This window comes from Neurospora hispaniola, assembly GCF_033458365.1.
Source record: "Neurospora hispaniola strain FGSC 10403 chromosome Unknown B0T23scaffold_3, whole genome shotgun sequence".
Lineage (NCBI taxonomy): Eukaryota > Fungi > Ascomycota > Sordariomycetes > Sordariales > Sordariaceae > Neurospora > Neurospora hispaniola.
The window spans coordinates 4,927,293-4,950,574 of NW_026944408.1; the positions used below are offsets into that span (position 1 = coordinate 4,927,293).

Below are 23,282 nucleotides of genomic sequence, written 5' to 3' on the forward strand. Positions count from 1 at the left end.
GATGCCGAGTGTGCCAAACCAGCCAAACGTGAGGCCAGAGACAGAAACAAAATAAAATATAATGGAAGATGAAGAAGAAAGAATCACGGCCGGAGATTAAAAGAGGTGAGACGGAAAAGTCAAAGTCGGGAGTGGTTGTGAGCGGAGAGACGGGACCGGCAGAGCATAAAATGTTGCGGATCGAGCGAGGTACACGCGGCCTGGCGGAGCTACCTGGGAACCAACGGGCTAGGGATAGGGGGGGGGGGTGGGCGCTATCGAGGACGGTGCTGTAGGCGTAGGCGGGGCATCGACAGGCGGTCTCTCTGGTGTGTCCGTCTTTTTAGGTACTGCCGTCTGTACAAGTCGTCGTCGTTGTCGTTGTTGTCGTCGGTCAGTTGATCTCGTTTGTTTCTGTCGAAGGAGTGGCCGAACCGAACAAGGTCGAAGTGGTTGCAAAAAGGAAAGCGTGGTCGCGTCACAACTGGAGAGTGAGAAAGTTGGACAGGAACAGGAAATCAAGTGAGCAAGCAAGGAGGGATGGATAATGTCCGGGGGGGTGTATGGGTGTCCACAAGGAGGGTCCTGGACAGGGACTGCTTGGTGTGTGGAGAGGAAGGGACTGTGTGTGGACCGGGGACCGACCGACCGCCGTTGAACCTTTTTTGGGAATCGGGAGTTTTGGGGGAGTTTGCCGGGGGTACGGGGAGACGGGGGACGGGGGTTTCGATGTTGGTTGAATGTCGCTCCGTGCGGTGGCCGTGATGCTTCAGTTCCCCTTGTATGTACTTGGTTGTACAACCTCGTTGTTGTTGATGATGTTGTTGCTGTCGTTGTGTGACGAGACTGGAGTTGACAAGCTGTCCAGGTCGAGAAGAAAAAAGGGATGAATACCTACCTACCTAGGTCAGTATCAATCGTAATCTTACGCCGTCATGAAGCGGTCGACATGTCAAGCGAGACGGTGGCGGATCCAGGGGACACTTTTTGAAGGCCTGAGAGTCCTTCCTGCCTGTGTATCACTGTCGCCTGCTTCAGTTCAGTTGGGTTTGCTTGTGCTGACTTGGCGGAAGGGATACAGTGTATGCCAAGAGAGGGGACTTGGTCGAATTTCTGCGAGCCAAGACGGCTGCCAAGAGTCCAAGCATCATTTACCCACCCAGTCTTGGCCACCGCGGTTGCTGGGCATGGTCGGTTGCATCTTGGCCAGGCCATGGCAGCAGGGCTTGGGGTCGCTAGTAGTTGTTGTCGATTCGATGATGAGGGTGCTGGTGATGTGGTGGTTTTCTCACCGACTGGATATGACTGGCGACTTTGTTGTTTGATGTTCAGTTTTTGGAGGGGGGAAAGAAGGGGCATTTCACTGTTGAAATCTCTCATAGAATTCCGCCTTGGATTGTGCCAGGCACCGAATGGAATACAAGTCCCGGCAGGCAACAACGAGGGGAGGTCTGAGTGTTGTGTTCCTTGCAGTAGTACCTACACTACACTACGGGGATGCAGCTGCCCTGAGAAATTGCGAATAATTACCACAGTGCTCTGTTCGAGTGGCGGCCTGGGCTCACACAGTGTCGCACCCCCCGGCCTTCGACTTCATCATTTCAGACGACGAATGCTTGGCTTGGGGATTCGTCAGCCTTTTGGGCTTCGGGAAGCCTTCCATCAATCACAAAAGTCGACAGGATGCCGTCCTTGCCGGTTTCACCAGGGGAGCATAATGCTGCTCAAGACTCACTGTTGCTATTCGTGGGGGTTCCATCGTTCCACGTTGACGGGAGGGAGTCTCCCAACCCCGGATTTCAATCTAATGTATCATTCCACTTTGTACATGTATCTCGACCAGCAATCGCTTTCTCATTAACAGCACCGCATCGACAGGCGCAATTGGATCCATCATCAAACCAGCCAAAACCCTGGATAATCTGTCAGCTGTGAATAATTTGCCCATCATTTTCTGTTTTCCTCAAATGGACAATGGAAGCGGAGGAGGAAATATCTCAGGACTATCGATCATCGCTGGGCAGAAATTCACTCAGCTGACCGCTTTACTGCATTATCGTTGGCATTCTGGTCGATCTCAGTCCGCTTGGCGCCATGTCGTCTCCAAAAGGGACTCCATCCAAACCCCAGGATGGATGGAATGTGAACTGACCCCCCGTCCGGGCCGCGTAACCGACCCCACCAAGTAGCTCATCAAGGTTACAGCCAATCTTCCAATTCAGGAACCACTCACTGATTTTCTACCCCTTTTTTGTAAAGAATTGTCCGGGAGTTTGTTCCTCATTCTTTTGGTGGGTTTAACTACGGGCGGTGCGTCGGACTTGTATACACCAGAGATGCGGAGTCCTCACAGAACATCTCCCAGACGGGAATCCAAATGACGTGCGGTAAAATAATTCCCCAAAGAGGTAAAAAAGTCCACAAAGCCGGCAAGTCCCACTTCAACAACATAAAACCGGTCCGGAGATTTCAATTTTCGCCCGTGTGCAAGGAATTATCATTTTTTTTTTTTTTATCTTGCACGACACACACACACACACACACACACACACACACACACACACACACACACACAACCCAGAGATGAAAAACAACAAAGCTGGCGCTTGGCTTTGCCACCAACAACACTACTACACTACTACACTACACCAACGACCAAAACAAAACAGCCGCCGCCGGGGAAGCATACAGCATATCATTTGTACCCTTGGCGCTTACTACATATAAGCAGTCAGCACACCACGAACAGGCAAACAGGCAATTAGGCACGCGACCAACCATAAACATGCCATGCCATCCATGTGCGGGATGGATGGATGGATGCCACGCTTTGCCATGCCACGCTTTGCCAAAGCATGCCTCCCATGTCTCGCCTCCCTTTTTCTTTTCTAACGTGTCAGTGAATTGAACTAGGTAGCCATAACATAGAATGAAATCCCCCCAGATCTCAGCTATTTTACAAAGCCAAAGTCAAGAACCATTCACACAGCAAACGCGCCTTACGTAGGTAGCCATTCTAAAAGGGAAAAATAAACCCCTGTGAAAGAAACCAAGGGTGGACATTATATATATATATACTAGTACAATTTCGAGTATCAAGTCTAATGACAGGTTAAATAATGATCTTGTAGTATTGTTGTTGTTGTTGTTGTTGACGGTCGGGAGTCGAGGGGGGGGGGGTCCGGTGTGATACTTTAGGCACCGCGCCAACTAGGCACCTACCGTCCTCTACTAAAAAAACCTAGACCGCTTTCAAGTCACCGCCGCCAGGTACACTACACTACACGTACACGACGTACAGCGTGGTTTGGTTAAATCGGACATCGCCTCCGACTTGAGTGAGTCGAAATTACACTGGAGGAAATGGGCACACCCTACGTAGGTAGTAGGTAGTGTAGATATATATCGATATGGTGATCAATTGCGCCGAATAGGTAGGCACGCAGTAAGCGAATTTGTAAATAAGGAAAAAAGTCGGGCAGGGTAAAATCCCGATGCCGGATGGAGATGGATGGATGGATGGTTCACAAGCGGGGGCGTCAAGCTGCTTTATCAGACACCCTAGCAATTTAGGTTTGAGGTGTGTTAGTGCGTTGCTTCTTAGCGTTAAGTGGACATCTAAGCCTTTCCATCTTTACCTACCCACCTACCTACCTACCTATCTATTCTGTCTATGGATACCCTACAACCTACCTACCTACCTACCTAATCGACGGTTGAGAGACCAATATGTATGTATGACTGCGCTTTCAATTCACTTTTATTTTGGTCATTGGAATATTTCGTCCCTTTTTGAGCTGCTGCTGAGATGCTGCTGCTGTACTACTAGTATGTATGGTATTACTTGGCTATCAATGATAGCTTGGGAAATTTCAAGGCGGGATAGGGTAGGTTGCGAAGGGCCTACGTTGAAAAGAGCAGTGAAGGAAGCAAGCCGTACCTAGGTAGGCATAGCAAAGTTATCGCCATGGGGCAAAGAGATGGGTAGTAGGTATACAACTTGCACGTGAGCTTGTGCAAACTACACCTACATACCCTACTGCATCTCCTCTTCCATTTCCAGCGGCTGGTCAACCTCAACGACAAACTCCACCCCCGCCTTCTCAAACAACTCCCGGACGCCTTCAAACAGCTCTTGCACATCCGCATCCGGGCCCCTTTCATCACCTGGTAATACCCACGTAGGCAACGTCCTAATAAAGAACCGGAACCGCTTCAGCTTCTGCATCTTGCTTTCGCCATGACCGGGTGGTTTTGCGTTCCTCCCCGCCACCAAAGCCAAGCCCTTCATCATCTCCAGCACCGTCTCCCTGTACCCTTCCTTTTCCCGAAAATGCTCCTTCTTTTGCTTGTCCGACCAGCGGTAAAACGTGTCGAAATCATCGAGGCTGTCCCACCACCAGTCCTCCAACGTCAGCTCGACCAGATTGGGCGGCAACAGATCCGCCACGGGCCGTCCTTGGTGCATCATGTGCTCGCCGGCTGGCAGGTCCCCGTACAGCATGACCAGCTGGATGCACAGCCTTTCTACTTCTTTCAGTTGGGGAAGCGTGGACAGCCGGCCGCCCACGCCGATGCTGGCCTCGGAACCCTGGCAGTCGAACCAGTTGAGGTCTAAATGTTTGAGCTTCTTGCCGTATTTGGAGAGCGCTTGGTCTAGGCAGTCCTCGTCTGCTTGGGCTGCGTCCTGCGGGGGGATCCTGTGGAAGCTGTCGACCCTGCGGGGGTTCATGTAGAGCGTCTCGAGGTCGGGCGCATGTCGGAGGATCCTGCCGATGTTGCGCGGGTCGGCGACGGAAGAGTGGAGGTAGATGTGCCTGGTGGGGCTCAGGTGGAAGGAGTTGGTGGGTCGGGCAAAGACATCGGTCAAGCCCTCCTCGCCGTCCAAAAAGGTAAATAGGCCGTCGTCAGTGGATACTTCGAGGGTGGTGAGAGCGGGGAGAAGCTCGAAAAGCGGGTGGTAGTGGCGGGTCTGGACACCAAAGACTTCGGGAGGGTCGCCGTCGTCGGTATCGTCGTCGTCGAGCGTGGTAGGGTCCTCGACGGACGGGTCGCCTTGGAGGAGCAGAGTGGTGAGGTGCTGGAAGGGGGTGAGGGCCGCGGACTCGAGCCGGTCGGGGATCATGGACCTGACATCTTCGGGAAGGATGGAGAGATAGCTACGACGGCACTTTTCGCCCGCTTCCGTGTTGAAGTAGGACATTGTGATTCGGAGACAGCTGATCAGTTCAAAGTAGTCGCGGTCATGGTCAATGGCAGGCAGCTGCAGCAGCAGGGTCTCGAGTGAGTACAGGGCGGTCATGGTCATGCCGAGAATCCCTTGGGCCATTTCGTAGTATTCGTCCGGATCTGTGCTGGCCCGCCGCATTTGGAGGCTCTCGAGATAGCCGGTGATGAATACCAGCCCCTTGCCTTCCCGCCAGGTGGGAAGAAGCTTGTTGAGACAGCGCTTGGTCTTGCGAACCACTCGGCTGTTGGTCAGGGTGAGGTGGCAGCTGAGGGAGCGGGTCCAACCGCAGTAGTCTGGATTCTCGGTGATGGTGCGAAAGAGCAAGACCAAAACCTCTTCGCTGGTGATGGCGATGGTGTGGTAGAGATATGGGCGGGCAAGGTCGGCAAAGAAGTGCGAGACAAGACAGAGGTTGCGCAAGGCGCTGCGACGGCGAGTAAAGTCGTACCATGGGTCTTCGCGGACAAGCTTGTCGAAGGCTTCTGGCGCCGGTTCGTCGATCTCGGGCAGGTTGGGGATGAGATGGTCGAGGATCTGGTTGACAAGTTCGGGGGGCAAGTCCATGATGGATCTTGGCTTGGGCGAGGCAGGGATCTTTTCCGGCCGCCGGTGAGGGTCGGAATCTGTGTCGGCCATGTCGGACGCCTTGCGCTTCTTGGCCGAGCCGGGTGATGTTGACATGGCTGGTTTTGATGATGAAAGTGAAAAGTGCCACTGAAATTTGCGACTGCGATACCGATAAGAGCTGCTGGATAGAAGGGGCAAACAATGCCGTCCCGCAACCGATAGTGAAATGTATGAATATGGCGGCCCGAGGAAAACAATTCGATGACCGACAGCGCGCGGGAAGTGAGGATAATGTTGAGATTGACGATGATAATGATCTTGATGGCGATGAAAGACATGAAGTTATGAGTGGGCAGCAAACACAAAAGTGGATACTGCTGCGGTACGTACCTCCAAAGCACGGTGCTTGCCTGCCGGGATGGAGGCAACTGGGCTGCAGTGGTCTGTGCTGCGGTACTAACTCACTGCAGTGCCATGACCGACCTCATCTGAGACTTTCTTTGTTCCTCGTCAACATCGGCAGTATCAACCAGGCAGTGACAATCCACGACATTTCGTGATATTTAAAATGAAGGAGTGCCTGTCGAGTGTCTCATCCAAAGGTGATTCTTTATTTTTACATTATTTGATTTGCTTTTTCACATTTACTTTCAGAAACAGGCCATGCCTTTGCTGTGAGATATGTAAGTGGAAGCCGTCAGTTACGGTGCAAGACATCCTCAGAGAAGGGTCATGTATGTTTGCTGACACCAAAGATCCAGTCCAATCATCCCACGGTAGGCCTGACTGAACAATCCCCGACACCTTCGGACCTCTACGGCAGCTCTTTACTAGCCCAAACTCGCCCGCTAGTCTGAGGCTCGGGTTTGAAGACCTGACTAGCAGGCAACAGGAGACCCAAGTGGGATCCATTACCAGGGCTTTCAGGGGTTTTGTTTACATGGCCATTCCGTCAATCCAAGTCGTGGCCTTCAGACTTCACATACGCTCGCAAAAAGGGCATCATGGCACCCGACCATCAATTTGATACTTTTGTCCATTTTCTTCAAGGATATCTCTACTTGCCAACCCAGCCACATACCTACCTGTTTCCGAACCTATTCACATTTGGACTCCATGTACCTCTACTTCACGGTTGACCAACTCAAGCTGCCTGTGCTTGACCACCTCCCTGCTCACTTCCTCCTCCTCCACCCCCATCTTGACCCTTCTTGGCCTTCTTCAGCTTAGCAGCATGTTTCTGGTTGCTTTTCTCCCTGCACTGCGGACAGTAGGCAAACGGCTCTCCGTTTTCCTTCAATGGTCTGGGGATCCCTTGATGCTGCTTGCACCCCATGTTCGTACAGTAGCCGCGCTCTCGGTTGATTTCACGTATCTTGGCGTGCGTGTCTATGCATTTCTGACATTTTCTCGTGTTTTCCTTGGCTGGCTTCATTCTGACGCTCTTGCAATTATTGCAATGCTGCCCCGGCAAAAGGTCCACAGGCCACGGAGGATACTCTTTCCCTTCCGCGGCAAGGCGTGCATGGGCATCCGCAGCCGTGGCTCTGGGTGGGATGCCCTCGGGATTCGCAACTCGAGGTCGCCGAGATCGTTGGGATCGCTGGAGCTGTTGTGGTCGCTGGGGAGGCTGCGGGTTGTTGTTAGTTTGGTTGTTGGCGGTGGCGACGTGAGGTGCGTTGGGACTGTTGGGAGGAGGAGGAGCAGCAGCAACAGAAGGCCAATCATCATCATCATTATCGAGCATCATGGCATCTCCAGTACCACCGAAAGGATCACCACCGGAAAGAGGGACGTCAGCCGATGTATCATCAACAAAGGGATCATAGAGAAAGGATCCATCAGGAAGACGATGGCGCTTCTCCTCAACACGTTGACGCTTGTTGCTCTCGCCCGTCTCATCCTCTTCCTCATAACGTCGGCGCTTCGGCTTTCTTGCAGCATTCGCTTCATCCAACGCCCCGCCCGAAAACCCCTGAAGCAGACTTTGGAACTTGCGAGACAAGGCTTTGGAATTAGCCGACAGCTCAATCTCAGCCCGACCTTCTGGCTCCGGCGGAGGCCCATTCGGCGTCCATGGCCCGGCAACATCAGCTTGTTGGAACCGTTCTGCCTGCACCCTGGCCTCTATCACATCCAAAATATTGCTCCCCTCAGGAACCGGGAAACTGAACCACCTAGCCAGATAATCCAAAACCCTGACCTCCACACTTATATCTCCTCGACACCCATTACAGATTGGAGCCCAAGGCGTCCTGTATCCGACGACCAAGGCGCCACTTCCATTGCCGCCCGGCGGTTCATCGCCTCTCACGAACCTTGTGTTCACGGGGTCATACCGGCAAGTACACCACTGAGTCTTGTCATACATGAACCATAACATCCACCCACATGCATCGCTCAAGTAGGTCGTCAAGTACGATGGCTTGAGGAGATAATTATGTACAATATCCGCCACACTGCCGGCTTGGTTCAGCTCCACATAATCCGCTTGAGTCGGCCGGTACCAGATCTGTCTCTCGGAGTTGGGAATGACGCATCCTACCTTGGGTGGAGCAGCACGAAGGAGGGTGAAGAGATCATGGACCGTCAACATATCATTGGGTCTCGGACGTGGAAGAGTGAGAGAACAAGTGTCGTCGGTGTCGTCGTCGGGCAGGTTGTCAAGAGTCTTCTTGAGACTTTCCAAAAGGCCATCAAAGTCAACGACGGAACTGGACTGAACTTTGTTCTTGCTGCCTTGTTCTCCTTCCACGGGGGTTTTGGGACCAACGGACCGGTTGTTGGGTGGCGTGGAAGGGGCGTTTTTAGGGGCATCTTGGTTCTGGTGCTGGGATTGGGCTGCGCCCATGGCATTGAGTGCAGCCTGCACCCTGGCGATGTTGGCTTCAATACGCTGCATAACCTCAAGGGGTATACGAGGTTGGTCCTGCGGCGGTTGCAGAGGTTGTGTTGCAGGGGGAGCAGAAGGAGGAGGAGGAGGAAGGGAAGGAGAGGGATTAGGGTCGTCGGGATTAGGGTTGTCGAAAGGGTATAAGTCGTCCAAGGCCGGATCTATCAGATCTATATCCATTTCATCACCGTTGCCCAAAGACCACAAGTCAACGGCTTGGGCTTGGGCCGGATACTTTGACTTGGGGTCGTCGTGGCTGGGGATGTTGGGTTCCATGATGCTTGCGTGAGGTTCAAGGAAACGGGAATCCTTGCTAGGTTGGGTTGCTATAGGTGGTCGCTGTCACGAGAATGGGCGAGGCTGGAGATGACTATTCACAGCTTGCTTGTTTGCTTGTTTTCTCTCGCTGGGTTTGTTTCTTGCTTCTCTTATTTTCTCGTCGTCGTTTACACCCGTCTTCGTTCTGTCCGAGTCGACACTCAGCTGCTGCTACTGATGTTTACCGAATATAGGAAACAGAAACAAACTTCAGTCGCTCGCGCCATGACGGCCATGGTCGCGGACTCGCGGTATTAAACCCGTCTTTCGGCGACGACGAAGAAGAATCGAAAATCCAAACATAGTTCACTTGGGTCTCTGGTAGCGAGTGCCATCAAAGAAGAAAACAATGAATCATGCCATGATCATTGAGCGCCACCCACTCGGCTCGGCCTCTTGTCCTCGACAACGCTTTCATTATAGGGAGGTAAGTACCTAACAATCTCCATTGTTTACCTACCTCCCTGTCCTGTCCTGTCCTTGTTCAGTTTCCACCAGGAAAAGGATCCATTGTCCTCGTTCCCCGTCCCCACGTCTCTTCTTCATTGTCTGTCTATGCCCTGGAAATCCCATCTTTTGTCGTTTGTACCATCTTACCAAGAGCTCTGAGCTGTGCGCTACGGTGGTCGCAAGACAAAGTAAAATCCCCTTGTCAAATACCGAGCATGAACCATCACAGACAGAGCGATGAAGCTTTGTCTTGGGCAGCAGTGCCTGCTTCAGGGAGGATTACACGATGGAGGCTTTTGTTGCATCTTCTGTTGAGGATGTGTTTCAGCTACCTACCTACCTATCTACCTACCTACCATGATTTCCTTTAACTCCTACTTGCTTCGAGATGCGACAGCGGGCGTGGCGGGCAGATGGTAGATGGTAGATGGCACACGTCGGAGGAAGATTTGGGTACAAAACCGCGAGTGAATGATGTATATCTGAGATGGTGGAGGTAGCGGTCATGGCTACCAGCGGTTTTATTTGAATCCAAGTGTAGCCGCGATACTTCTTGCTCGGCCTCTTTCCTTCTCCCACGTCCTCGGCTTGATTCCTCGATCTTCTCTTTTTCCTTCGCAAGTCACAAGCTCGTTCCAAGACTTGAAAACCCAGATTCCCTTTGCCTTTCCCTATATGTGTTTCATGAGTGAATCTGATGCTGAATGGAGGTAAGCGAGGACCGGAGGTCATCATAGGTATGGGACTCGTCCATGCAAGGTTTTCCTCTTCGTCACTGAATGCCCCGTAAACTGCTCCCATCGTTATGTAGCAGAGGCAGACAGCATGAGTACCGTACAATCTCGGGCACCCAGATTACAGCACAGCTGGCAACGCAGGGTTACAGGTCTGGTTCAAAACCACACACATCCTTCTCAATGCAACTGGCAGACTCAAAGCCCTGCGTTCAATGCCTGGCCTGGAATCCGGATTTCCTGATGCAATACAGTACTTGTAGTGCAAGACATTACATGCACAGAACGTGCGTCTACTTCGTTAGTCAGGACCCGAACACATGGTCTTGGGGCGTAGACCTCATCTGCACATGCAATGCTAGTCGCTAAAGCTGCCTTTGCCGTTGCCTTCTTCAACCCGACCACCCATCGAGCTTTCAGTTCTCCAATGTGTCACTCTCTTCACCTGGCCTCAACTGGCACCGAACCTTGACACGAAGATTGGTCAGGTTTAGAAACCCCCATTCACTTACTCAGCAAGGAGGAGGAGCAGGCAGGTTGTTGTGTACTTTGCATTTCCGACAAGGTCAACCGGAACCTCCAACATAAGCCATCGCCTTGACCTCTCCTCAGCCTTCCACATCAGCTACCTACCAGCTTTATCGACCACATAGCTTGCAATTGAAATACATGTGAGTATTCGACATACCGTCGCTATCGCTTCTGCTTACTCACAGACAAGAAGACCAAGATGGACGCACGAGCGAACAGAAACGCGGGCGGACTCGGAGCAGCCCCTCGCTCAACCGCTGTCCCCGGCTCCTCCCACTCCAATAAGCTTGAGACCGACGCCAGCAAGACGCCGGTAATTGCTTCACCAATGAGGCCTTTGACAAGCACCGACACGCCTTCAAACATTGCACATGTGCCTCCATATCCAACCCCAGTCAGCATATTGGCACCTCCACGCAACACCAGCTCGACCGTTTCTTCGAGACCTCTGGCCAACACATCCATTCTCCCCGTTGGTACCAACCCCATGGTCTACACAGTCAACACCACCGCTCTCCCCGCGAGTACCAACCGCTCAGCGCTTGAACCACCACCTACCTTACTACCAGCACCACAACAACAGCAACTACACGAACGTACCCTACATCACCAGCAGGAACTACTGTTACAACAGATAAGGCAGCAACAACTGGAGCACATGCGCCAACTTGGACAACTCTGGCTGCCACCACCGCTACAGCAGGGACAACTGCCGTCACAACCACGACACGCACATGGCCAACAGCAGGAACAACATCAACTATTGGCACAACAGCAACTGCATTACTTTTACCGCCTACAACAACTCGGCTTACTATCACTGCTACAACAAGGGCAAGGGCAAGGCCCGCAACGGCAACAACCACCACGCCCACATGCTCAACAGAAGCAACAGCAGGTACAGCCTCAGCCGAAAGCACAGACAGAACAACCTCGACAGCAAGGACAGCCAGAACAGCAAGTGCAGCAGGTACAGCAGGTACAGCCGGTAGAGCCTCAACATCAACATCAAGGACAACAAGAACAACAGCAAAACCAGCCTCAACAGGAAGAAAAGCAAGGGCAGCAAGGACAACAAGGAGAACCTGGAGAAAAAGAACAGCCTCAACAGCAAGAATCCCAAGAGCAGCAAGAAGATCAAGAACAACAGCAACAACTGCACCTAATGCACCAAATACAAGAACTCGTAGCACTCTTACAACAAGACAAAAAACTAGAACTACCGCAACAGCAACAGTTGCAGAACCTACTACAGCAACTACGACCACCACAACTGCATCCCCCTTCTTCCTTCTCCGCCCCTGCCTTTTGGTCCCCCCTCCCATCCCATATCTCATCCCAAACCCAAACCCAACGCTCCAGCTCTACCTCCACCAAAACCCCGAATCCCAATCCCTCCCCCTTCTCCGCTACCGCCATCCCCGGTATTACCTTGTCCGGTACCGTCTTCCCCGATACCGCCACCCTCCCCGGTGTCCCCTTCCCCGGTACCACCATCCCCGGTGCCACCCTCCCCAGTACCGCAATCCCCAGTGTCCCCATCCCCGGTACCACCATCCCCGGTGCCACCCTCCCCAGTACCGCAATCCCCCACCTCCTCCCCGGCATCCACCTCAGCCCCGAGAACTACGACCGCTACCGGATATTAGTACATAACCTCCATTTCCAGCACATCTTCCGGACCGACCCCGCTCTTGCTTTGGCTTTCCATGACGAGTTCAATACGCGCATGGAGCTGCAAAGACTGTTGCCGGATAGTCGACCGCCGAAGCGGTTTGTGAGTGGGCGGGAGGTGCAGAGACGGCCGCTGAGTCGGGAGGAGTGGGTGGCGGAGAGGGAGAGGAGGGAGGAGATGAGGAGGGAGGAAATGAGGAGGGAGGAGATGAGGAGGGAGAGAGAAAAAGAAAAAGAGAAGAGGGGGGTGAGTAGCTCTAGGGGGAAGGGGCAAGGTCAGGGGCAGGGGCAGGGTGCTGCCACACCTAGAGTTGGTGGGAGTGCTGCTGCTGATGGCAGTGGAAGAGGAGGTAGTGCTACCGGAAGGAGTGCCAGTGCCGGTGTCAGTGTCACTTCCAGTGGAACAGGGAGTGGAGATATGAGAGGAGGAGCTACGGCCGCAAATCTAGGAGGAAGAGCGCCGGCGACAGCAGCAAAGATGGCGGGAATCGGCACAAGTTTCGGTCCTCCGCGTGTTGCTAGTGAGTGGATCAACAACGGAAGCAGCAAGCGAAAGGCGGCCGCCGCCACCGCCGGCCCAGGGACGGAAACCAGACCGGAGAAGAGACCGAAAACGGAGGTAAACACGGAAAAAATGAGAACGGCTAGTGCTCAGAAACCTGCTACCTCTACCTCTACGCAGCAGGGGACTAGAGGGGTCCAGAAGCCCGAGGGAATGCGCAGATTTTTGTTGAAAAAAGGGAAGTAGCACATAGGTTGGTTGCTCTGGGGTTGGATACCTGACATGCTATGGCAATTTTGAAGGAAAAAGCGTTCATGATCATTGATTGAAAGGCCAGCGAAGTATCATTATTATTGTCACGGTATTCATGTACCTCTAAATTTGGAATATTCACCTCAGTAGTGGTACGAGAAGGGATCTGGATAGAGGTAGCGGAACACTTGGACACACTAATTCACGGCAACAAGGAGAAAGGGCAGCAAGAACTATAGACAACAAGAATACCTGCATAGGCCACACAATTTGGTTGTGGGGATAAGCAGCGTTGAGATCACATCACAGCAGAAACAAATTTTACTAGTTTTGTCAAGACCTCATGAATGAACAAGATGCAAAGACCGTGGGTAATGGTACCTCTAAGAAGGGCTACTATAGGCAGTAGGTAGTACCTAGATAACAAACACACCTACGTCAGGAGAAAGACAATTTGTGAAAGCGAGAGAACATCGTGCACCTCTAGGTCAGCATCATAAGGTAGGTAGGTAAGTACACGTCGGATCACAGAGGTAATCGTCGGTTGAGATCTGCTAGAGGTCTTCACCACCCTCGCGACATTCGGTTTCGGCTTCGGTTTCGGGTCTGACACGATTTACCAGCTTCAGTACCTCTAGAAGTAGGTACTATTCAATTCAGGTACCTACGGTAGGTAGGTAACATCAAACGATGGTACGGGAACAGCCTCGATTCAATAACGTTACTTCACTAACTTGGCATCGCTGAAAAATGCAGTGTCTGCGATAGGGTCGTATCTCGCTCGGCCCATGTCGAGTGACCGCCGTATGCTCGATTGGCGAGATGCCTTCGGGGACACCAGGTGTCACTTCCTGATATCGGACTACGAGAATAGGTACAGATGGGCTAGCCTATAGCATATGGATCTTAAAGCCCATTCGGTATCATCTGTATATATCATTTGTCGGCTAATCTATTTCTATCGTCGAGTGTCTCGGTTGACTTCAATAGAAGATGTTGTCACCGTAATTGTTTCTTTTGGGTCTCTTCGGAATTTCATGTATCAAGTGTGGGATCGATCCTCAGTGTTGCTCTTACCATCTTGACTTGACGGTCCGATATCGCCGTGATGTTTCTCCCCTAGCCTGTTATTTGGGTCGACGGTCCATGGTAGTCTGTTCATTCCTGCCTCAACTCGGCCCGCACAGTCAATGATAGCATGAGGTATCGTCTACAACCGTATATACATATACTTATGAACTGTTTGGACCTGGCCGCTACCTCTACGTCCATCATATTAGACCCGTACTTGAATGAAGACCGGCGTTGAACATACCTAGGTACTGTCTCCATCTTCAGCCTTGCTGCCTTGGAGCTATGTTCATGAACAGTGCTGACGTTCGGCAGAAAGACAGGTTATGAAGTAAATAGCAACAACAGTCACCATAGCGACAGCTCACTGCGACCGTCGACCTTGACCATGAGGTTATATCCTATGTATTTTGTTGGGGAGAGGGATGGTGATGGTCCTCTTCTCGCATCATCACAACAGTGACGACCCAACCTATCCCACGCAACTATCAACAGCCGGCGTACAAAGCATTGCAACGCCGAAAACATCTGATATCAACAAGCCTACCTCTATCGATTCCGAATTTGATCGTCATACAAGATGTACAAGCAGCCCAATTGTCACCTCAGCGAGCTTGATGTCGACATCGACGGGGCAAGCTTGGAGGTCCAGCTTCACCGTGATGGTGCCGAGAAGACAAAGCATAGAGAAGGAAAGAAGCCGCAAGCCAATCAATTTCGGTACCGCCGTCCGACCCCATACTCAGTCGAGCATTATCGACATGAGGGAGCCTCGGGAGCCGAAAATGACAAGTCTTCCGACGACTCGCCGAGAGGCAGGTCTCGGTCGTCAACATTTACGCCAACCCGGACCCGAGCCCCAACTCCTCATCCACATGCCCATGCACACAAGTCTCAGAAGACAGAAACCAACAAAACAGTCCGTTTCACAGATCCATTGGAGCCGCAGTCCCTCGTACAGAAAGGCGAGACAGCAACCGCGCCGCCCAAAAGGAAGTCTGCTATGAAGAGAGATCCAGAGAGCCAGAAGAGGGAAGAAAAGCCGATTGAGAAAGAGAAGGGTCGGGCTGGAAAATCGTCAGAAGCTCATGCTACGCACCATATTAGGGTGGCAGTGACGCCGAATGATGTTCAGTCCTGTACTTTGCGCCGCGATACTGGCAGACGCTCCTCCGTCCCAAGACCGAAGTTCGCCGTCTCGAGGTCGTACACATCATCAAGGTCGATCATCGGTCAAGAGCGCCCACCAAGCCCTCTCATGCCCCAAGCCGTCCCGGCCTCATTGCGCCTCTCCCAGCGCCGGAGTCGAGTCCCGACCTTCTCCGCTTCTGCTTTAGCACCTTCAGCTACGGTAAGATATCGCAAAATCCCTTATGGCGGACCACGCTGACCAGAAACAGTCATCAGAGAGTCACATCCCCACGGCAGCAAGGGACTTCTCGTTGGACAGCAAGCCCGAAATTTTTACCGTCCACTCCCACTCAGCCCACAAAAGCCGTCACACTAGCGTGACCAAGGACAGTTTCTCGCCGCCTCCGTCAACCTCATACCTGCAGCCGAAACCTAAGCGCAACGGCACCATACTCCCTCCAACGGTCAAGACCGAGCGCCGACCGATCTGCGATGAAGATAGCGGCAATATCAAGAAATGTTCCTCGGCCTCTCCTGTTCAAACCAGGGAGATCAAGCCCGCTGCTTCTCTGCCCAAGTTGCCGCTGCCATCGTCCGCTTCTTTCTCATCATTCCCTTCGGCCAAATCTTCTTGGGGTGACCTTGACGCCTCTAGTAGTTGTATCGCTCTCGTGTCCGGCGACAGTTCCAAGACTCCTCAGCCGGCGGCTTTGTCTCGCAATCGCGATAATTTGCCCAAGACCTCAAAGATGGTATCGGATCTGCCGGGGTATACCGCACGTGTGAGTGGTGGCAATCGTCGCCAGTCATCTGCGATCTTGAGCTCGTCCACGTCGTCGTCGTCGTCGTCGTACCGCTCAGCAAAGAGTGATGACGTGACTGTCTATGGTGAGAATGGCAACAGCACGGCTTCGACCTCTCTGTTTCAGGGCCGGAATTATCCCAACACTGCCACTGGTCTTGCAGCAAGTAGCACCTCGAGCTATGTCACCGCAAAAAGCTACCTCAGCACTACCAACAGCAGCGACACCAATGCCAACACCCCAAGCTCAATGGCCGCCAGCTCTACCTCTATGGAGACCGAATACATCCCATCCCTGCAATCCGAGCTCTGGAACACGATCACGAACTTTTGCCGCTCCGATTCCTCTTCAGTGCTGCCAGGGGAGCGATACTGTGACTGCGACGATTGCGTCTGGGGCGAGGAGAGGGATGTTGCGGGCTGCAGCACGGTCGCTAGGGTCGAAGAAGGAAATTGTAGGGCGAGGAGGGTGTAGGCGGAATTGGCACCTCGAAAGATTCGAGCACAGGATAGAGGTACCCATGGTAAAGGAAGAAAGGGAAATACCTCTAGAGCAGGCCGAGAACCGGAAGGGGATATAAGATGCGCAGAATGCCTGCCGGGGTTAGCGCTAGAACACAAAGGCTCCGGCCGCTGTGCATACCTCTTCTACAGATGAAGCCGTCATCAGGACGGGAGGAGAGATTTATAGTCCTCGATGCAGCTGTCAATGATGAAGCTTGTGATGCTCTCCTATTTTTCCATTAGACTTGTCGATCGAGTAATCTAATGGGCGTAGTGATAACAGTGAGGCTGTCGGTCCCGTTCAGGGGTAATCCAATCGCATGCCCTTGGCGGCCTGTTACGGCACTAACAGGAAGCCACCGGGGATTGTGACGCCTACAATAGATGTGCATCTGAATCGCTTTGGTTGTCTGACCATCCATGCCGTCGCGACAACCATTTTCACTGCCCGAAAAATGGAGACGAACATTGATGACGGCGGAGATGGGATGTATAAATCGAATAGAACATTTTGTGTCTTATATATCCGTCACACTTTAAGCCAAAGTCTTTTTCTCAACGAGTGTCTCCTCCCGTGTCTATTCCCTTCGCGACTGTATAACAGGTTTATTGAACACTTTTTGAGCATCGTTCTGATCTTTCCTGTAATTTCATCACTCAGTGATACTAGCAACACCGTCATGTTCGCGGTACTGCCTATCCTTGAACAGTGATGGGAGTCGACGGTCACTGTTGTCCGCGAATCTGGTGTTCATGAACCGTGTTGCTGTTCACAGCTGTTCACTATTTCAGGCAAACAAAACCACCAGTCGCCATGGAGACGAATGTTGTTCAGAGGAGGCGACCATCGTGAACGGTGGTGACAGTCAACCTTGGCCATGGGGGATATCTCATGGATTTCGTGGGAGGGAGGGACGGTGATTGTTCTCTTCTTGCATCCTCATCGCAATCCGACAAGTGATCGAATGAACCTCTCTCAACCACAACCTCGCCACAATATTGCACCACAACAAGGTAGTCTCCTTCTCAGTATCAAGATAGTGTAAAGTCCATGAGATGCTAAGAACTACCAGATGTCCAATCACCTTGACGAGCTGCGCACCGCGCGTAAAGAGGGCCGACCCCAGCACTTGTCGAACACCTCGAACAAGAATCCCGATCGCTTTCTCGAGCTTCGGACCGCGCGAAGGGAAGGCGGACTCCTGCAACAGCCGAACATCTCAAAGAAAAGAGACGGCACGACCGAAGAGACGCATCCTAGATCCCGATACAGACGTCCAATTCCGCACCAAGTCGAGTATCATCGCCCCGAAGGAGTCGCCGAGCTGTACCCAAAAGGTGACAGCCCCTTAGTCGACGACCTGAGAAGGAGAGTCAGATCCTCTCCGCCTCCCTGGACACGGGGGCCGACATCACATCCTAGTGCTTCGGCGCCGCGGATAACGAAGAAGACGGTACGCTGGGCCGATCCGCTTGAACAACCAACTCCGCAAAGGATAAGATCAGAGAAGAGGAGGGACTCAGAGAAACCCAAGAACAATGAGACACAAACTCCGGCAGAGGGCCAGCCTTGTACTCTCCGCCGGTACCGGGCTTCAAGCATCCCGCGGCCCAAGCGCAGAGGTTCAGGTGCTCAACTCACCAAGCCATCCTGTTCCGACCGTCGCCAAACCCCAAGCTTCACCATCCAGTTGGTACTAGCGCCTCAAGCTGGCCAGTCTCCTCGACGCCCCCTGAGTCCCCTCATCCCACAGGCAATGCCGGCGCCATTGCGAATTTCGCCTCTCAAGTCGTCAACACGCCGTACCGCAAACACCATTCCCCCTTCTGTTTCCGCTCGAGAATTCCAGGTAAGATATCACTGATCGAAGAAGATAACTGACCACGCTGACTTCCAGATACCAGGCCAAGCCACCAACCAGGAGTTTTTCCTTCGAGGACCAACCCGAGGTCATTACCCTCAGTCCAGGTCGTTGCCCCTCCTACCAGAAACATGCCCCCTCGAGCATCCAAGAAAAGCTTTCCTCCTCTCAGCCTGCAACCACCTTTTTGAAAGAAAAGCCCAAGCGTCGAGGTACCGTCCGCCCAACCCAGTCCGATGCCAAGCCCGCTTCCGCTGCAGGCAAGACCGAGAGCAACACACCATCGCTCTCCTCCTCTTCCTCGACATCTTCATTCCATACTGCGAAGAGTTTCTGGAGTGAAATCAGCGATAGTAGCAAGGATCGCGATTCGTCTACTTCCAAGTGTCCCTCAGGTTCAAGTGATGTGACTCTTGCGGTTGGTCATGCTTCGAGAAGCCCATCCAAGGCCGTCATTTCTAAGATCCCGAGCCCAAGCTCAGCGTCGAACTCGACCTTCGACGCCGTCAAGAGCTTTTGGAGCGAGATTAGCAGCAGTAGTAGTTGTGGTGCCATTATTGACGGCGCTAAGGATGCGAAATTTCCCTGTGGTCCATCTGCTATTTCTGGTCGTACGGAGGTGTGCAGGACGTCGAAGGTGGCGGAGTTGTCGCGGTACACGGTCAATGGACCCGTGATGGGGAATGTCCGAAACAGCATCTTCAGGATTCCCATCTCGCGCTCCGAGAGTGGCTGCGTTGGTCGTGATCGACCCAAATCCAGGATACCAGTCCCTTCCACTCTGTCGTATCATGTAACAAAGACTCAGCAGAGCCGATATGTTCCCCTTCGTGCTGTTAGTGGCGTAGCTGCTTCCCGGTTCCAGTCGAGCTTGAAGTCTCCTGCTGGTGGTGGTTCGACCATGAGTGGCTCTGCCAGCTCTTTATCCTATCGGACAGCACAAAGCCATCCCAGCGTCGGCAGTGACAGTGCTAGCCCCAAGGCCAAGAGCACAGCCATCACTGCCACCGTCATTCCAAGCAACGACTCGGTCCAACACGAAAACACTCCCTCCCTTCAACAGCAGTTGTGGCACGACGTGTTAAAGCTCTGTTCTTCGGAGTCCTCTTCTTGTCTGCCAGACTGCGACTGCGACGATTGTATCTGGTCTCGCCAGGATGATCTTGATCGCTGCAGCACTGTGGCACATGTGGACGACGGGGAGTCTCGTGAGCGGTAAACGGTTGAGGAATGAAAGACAAAATGGCCGACGGTAGAAGGAGACAGAGTCGGAAAGAGCGCGAACCGGTAGCGTAGAATGCCGGTCGGTCGTGGTACGTGGAATCATGGTCCGACGTTTCGTTCGTTGGGTGGCTAGGAAGTTGGTCGCGCGAGTAGAGGACGGCAGCGTTGGAGGATTCAAGTTTGTCTGGGAATGGGCAAATGTCAGCGATTTGGAGATGTAGAGGGGAAGAAAGGAGAATTGGGAACGGAAGTGTAAAGTTGTGTAAGGTACTTACATTGAGCGGAGAGAATAAAATGCAGGAATGCCTGCCGGTGATGACGAGGGGCCGAGAAGGAAGGATCTCCAGGCGGCACGGTCCGGCAACAGTACACGACCAAAGTGGCGTGGGCGGGGCCTTGGGTGAAATCTGGACGAGAAAGAGGAGAGTTCTGAAGCCTGCAGATCTTGAAGTTCGGAATATGCCCATGGTAGTATGGAATGTGATTTGATGTGATCGCTTGCTTCAGCATACTGTTACTCCACTAACAGATCCTCGCCGAAAAGTGCCCTGATGCTGATAGTATTGCATCTTATTCCACCGTATCCTGCTCAATGGACCCCACGTACCTCCTCCCATGCGTCCAGCGAGGGACCGACAATGGCCGTCACGATCAAATACACGAATGGCGGTTGTTCCCCAACTTACATTGACACATCACCTTTCTCTCGGCTGTATTGATCTACATTTGCTATTTGCCATCATGACCAACATAGCACCCGATTCTGCCTACATCATTCAATCTCCTCCATCTCGAACTTGGGGGGAACCTCCATGACAATTTCCAGGTCCAATACATTTGTGACTCCGACTGACGTGGTCGGTAGACTCACCCATGTTTTCAGGCCCCGAGGTTTATAAGCCCACGGATCTACACCATCTACAACTCTTTTCCTTCTCATTCAACCCACCCACCACCAAAATGTGCACCATAATAATGACCCTCCACACAATCTGCACCCACCACACCCGCCGCCGCGAGCCCTGCGTTTTCGCCTCGGGTCCCTGGGTCGAAACGATTACCGTTCCCGAAGCTCCCAAGGACATCGTGGCCTGTTTCCGCACTCCCGGGGCTTGTAATTGGAACCTGAAGATTGTCGACCGGATCGAGTTTGGCTATTGCTCGTTGTGCCAGGGGAAGTTGGAGGGGAGGGATGTCAAAATCAACTTTTTGTTGACGTATAAAGAGAGGCAGTGGGAGGGCACTCAAGAGACAGAAGATGTTGGGAATGTGTGGGGTTGTTTGGGAGGAGGTAGGAGGGGGTGGATGTGAGATGAAGCACTGCAGACTTCGTTGCTCTGGATTCTGGAATCATATATACCCCGTGCTTGTCACAAATCCCCAGTAAGTCTGCTGATCTTCAAGATCATGCCGAGTGTTTTGACTAATTGGTCCACGAACAACAACAGCCTGCTCAAGTCTTTCAGTTCAGCAGTTGATTGCCCGCCTATCGTGGGTCAACGACTCAATATGCCGCCGGTGTATCATCTGAAGTGACGGCGATGCTCAAGGTTCATCAACATCGGAACACTGACGGCGGCAACGGGCGTAAGAGGAGCGGTCAAACTGGCAACAATGCGTTTGCAATCATGCACAGAGGCTCAAGATAATTCACTCGCTGGTGAAGGTCAGCCTTTCAACAGGATGGGAGTATGGCGCGGGGCACCAAGGTGCAATATTCTGGGACCCGACTTCAATCCTCCTGCTATAAATCCAACACATCCGACTATCAAAACGAATTTTGTTGACTTGGAAGCAGTGCTTCTAGCCGACGGCCTGCAACCAGCACATTTTTCACCCATCAGTATTCAGTAAGGATTCAAGTGGCCTATCTCTGACTACGATCTTCTTGGAGATGTGCTTTTACATCCACAAAACCTTCACAATTTGTGGCCATAGCACATCCCAAGAGTGGCTCTGCAGGGTCGGTGCCCAGAAAAAGTTCAAACGCAAGTTTGGGTTCATCAAGCCTGCCCATCTTAACCGGATCATTACTTGTCCAAGACCAAAGAAGGACAAAAAGAGGATTGAGTTCGGCTTCTGCCATCGTTGCGTGGAACATCGAAAGGCCGTGGAGAAGGCACGTGCTGAGGACATTGTGAGTTTCATCCTCGAAGCTTCCTCCACTATTGCCTCTTATCAAGAAGCTTCTAACCACAATGACAGACGAATTAGGCGGACGCTGAGAAACTCACCATCACGGGCCAAAGCTCGAAGAATAAACCCGGAAGAACCTGACCTGGATTGGGTACCTGCATCCCCTCATTTTGATTGCAGCAGTGCCCAGAAGCCACCTCGTCGCAGGCAACCATATACACGAAAGTAAGACACCCTCAACAAGCCCTCCAGACATTGTCGGATGTGCTCCCTCTCTTTACGCAACTCGCTCGTCGCTCGTGCCCATGGCCATCAAGGCCCAACAAAAACGGGGGTTTAACATCGAGATCAAGCGCAACTCCAAACACAATCGCAGGCTTGACCCCAATACCAAACCATAACCTTGGAAAAAGACATTCAGGCGCTCACGAGGAACTTTTGCCCCTACAGGACCTGCTGAAGATTTTTGAACAAAAAAAGTGCTGTACTGTCGTTGGCTACGAGTTCTACCAGCTGGACCATATACACGAGGACATATTGCCGGATGATTGAAACTACCTCTCGGTGCACGGTGGCTGGGGTTTAGGGCGACTACTTCCAAACACCCTGGTGCGGAATGTCGTCTAAGCCCACGGTTCCTGTTCATGGCTTGGGAAGAGCTGTATAGTGCCCGAGAAAGAAGCTGATGGTGACGCCTACGGGGTTGGTAAAGGATTGGTAGGAGCAGAAATTCTCGGTTACTGACGGGAGTTATGGAAGGTGGGAACAAAAAGGAAGCATTTCAGCTGGGATGGTATTTCCGTGAATAGAAAATGGAAAGAAGATCATGATAGGAGATATATCAAGAGATCTCTAGAAGAAAACAGACATTCAAGAAAAAATCGCGGACGACATGGCGTATGAAGATGATGGGATACCTTCATTCACATCCGAGTCCTCAAACGACGCAGACATTTTTCCTTTCTGACGCACTCACAGTAGAATCCTGAGAAATTCAGACGGGAAGATGGAGAAAAGATTCCTTTATCATCAGGCATATGTCCGACTCCGGCATGCAGATATGTACCTAGATATCTCTACACTACATGCGTCTACATATAGGCACGCGCAGCTGGTTAGATCACCGGAAGCTGCTAGATTTTCCTCCTTCCGCAGTTCCGCTTTTAAAAGCATTCATTGCATTTTTCCACCTGCATCCACTTCCGCAAATTTTCGTTAGACGGACTTCCTACGACGCCCTTCGGTGTTGAAGTCCATGCCGCTGTCAGACTTCCATGCTGAGATCGGAAACAACTACCTACGAGCTGGGCCCTCTGACTCGCGAAAAGTAATACTGTTCGGTGTTTAAGCGGAGAAGGCGAAAACAGAACCTTGATTCTGCACTTTCCTGTGCTGAGCAAATATGCGACCTGGAATTTAGTC

At 52.3% G+C, this 23,282-nt stretch overlaps 7 protein-coding genes across 7 annotated transcripts; 5 read left to right on the forward strand and 2 right to left on the reverse strand.

The window, feature by feature from the left end:
- The first annotated feature begins 3,391 nt into the window (after window positions 1–3,391).
- Window positions 3,392–3,969, forward strand: B0T23DRAFT_130383 (uncharacterized protein). Its single transcript, XM_062832183.1, has one exon. It carries the CDS (start codon window positions 3,474–3,476, stop codon window positions 3,921–3,923), a length of 450 nt encoding a protein of 149 aa, XP_062694767.1. The 5' UTR covers window positions 3,392–3,473; the 3' UTR covers window positions 3,924–3,969.
- Window positions 3,517–6,089, reverse strand: B0T23DRAFT_378565 (uncharacterized protein). The gene has a single exon (XM_062837106.1). It carries the CDS (start codon window positions 5,888–5,890, stop codon window positions 4,016–4,018), a length of 1,875 nt encoding a protein of 624 aa, XP_062694768.1. The 5' UTR covers window positions 5,891–6,089; the 3' UTR covers window positions 3,517–4,015.
- Window positions 6,090–6,920: 831 nt separating this feature from the next.
- B0T23DRAFT_404070 (uncharacterized protein) lies at window positions 6,921–8,945 on the reverse strand (the record flags this gene model as incomplete). The annotated part of the gene is made up of 1 exon (XM_062838859.1): window positions 6,921–8,945. The coding sequence occupies one exon, from the start codon at window positions 8,943–8,945 to the stop codon at window positions 6,921–6,923; it is 2,025 nt and encodes a 674-aa protein (XP_062694769.1).
- Window positions 8,946–10,901: 1,956 nt separating this feature from the next.
- Window positions 10,902–13,189, forward strand: B0T23DRAFT_412138 (uncharacterized protein; the record flags this gene model as incomplete). The annotated part of the gene is made up of 1 exon (XM_062839468.1): window positions 10,902–13,189. The coding sequence occupies one exon, from the start codon at window positions 10,902–10,904 to the stop codon at window positions 13,122–13,124; it is 2,223 nt and encodes a 740-aa protein (XP_062694770.1). The 3' UTR covers window positions 13,125–13,189.
- Window positions 13,190–14,781: 1,592 nt separating this feature from the next.
- B0T23DRAFT_313723 (uncharacterized protein) lies at window positions 14,782–16,609 on the forward strand (the record flags this gene model as incomplete). Its single annotated transcript, XM_062834756.1, has 3 exons — window positions 14,782–15,552; window positions 15,602–16,084; window positions 16,139–16,609. 3 exons carry the CDS (start codon window positions 14,782–14,784, stop codon window positions 16,607–16,609), a joined length of 1,725 nt encoding a protein of 574 aa, XP_062694771.1.
- Window positions 16,610–17,711: 1,102 nt separating this feature from the next.
- B0T23DRAFT_412139 (uncharacterized protein) lies at window positions 17,712–19,719 on the forward strand (the record flags this gene model as incomplete). The annotated part of the gene is made up of 2 exons (XM_062839469.1): window positions 17,712–18,488; window positions 18,544–19,719. The coding sequence occupies 2 exons, from the start codon at window positions 17,712–17,714 to the stop codon at window positions 19,717–19,719; spliced, it is 1,953 nt and encodes a 650-aa protein (XP_062694772.1).
- Window positions 19,720–20,684: 965 nt separating this feature from the next.
- On the forward strand, window positions 20,685–22,089 carry B0T23DRAFT_314056 (uncharacterized protein; the record flags this gene model as incomplete). The annotated part of the gene is made up of 2 exons (XM_062834781.1): window positions 20,685–21,031; window positions 21,663–22,089. The coding sequence occupies 2 exons, from the start codon at window positions 20,685–20,687 to the stop codon at window positions 22,087–22,089; spliced, it is 774 nt and encodes a 257-aa protein (XP_062694773.1).
- Window positions 22,090–23,282: the final 1,193 nt, after the last annotated feature.

Excerpts from the sequence above, each read along its gene's own strand:
- B0T23DRAFT_130383 (XM_062832183.1), top strand. The coding sequence starts at position 3,474 with ATGCCGGATGGAGATGGATGGATGGATGGTTCACAAGCGGGGGCGTCA.
- B0T23DRAFT_378565 (XM_062837106.1), bottom strand. The coding sequence starts at position 5,890 with ATGTCAACATCACCCGGCTCGGCCAAGAAGCGCAAGGCGTCCGACATG.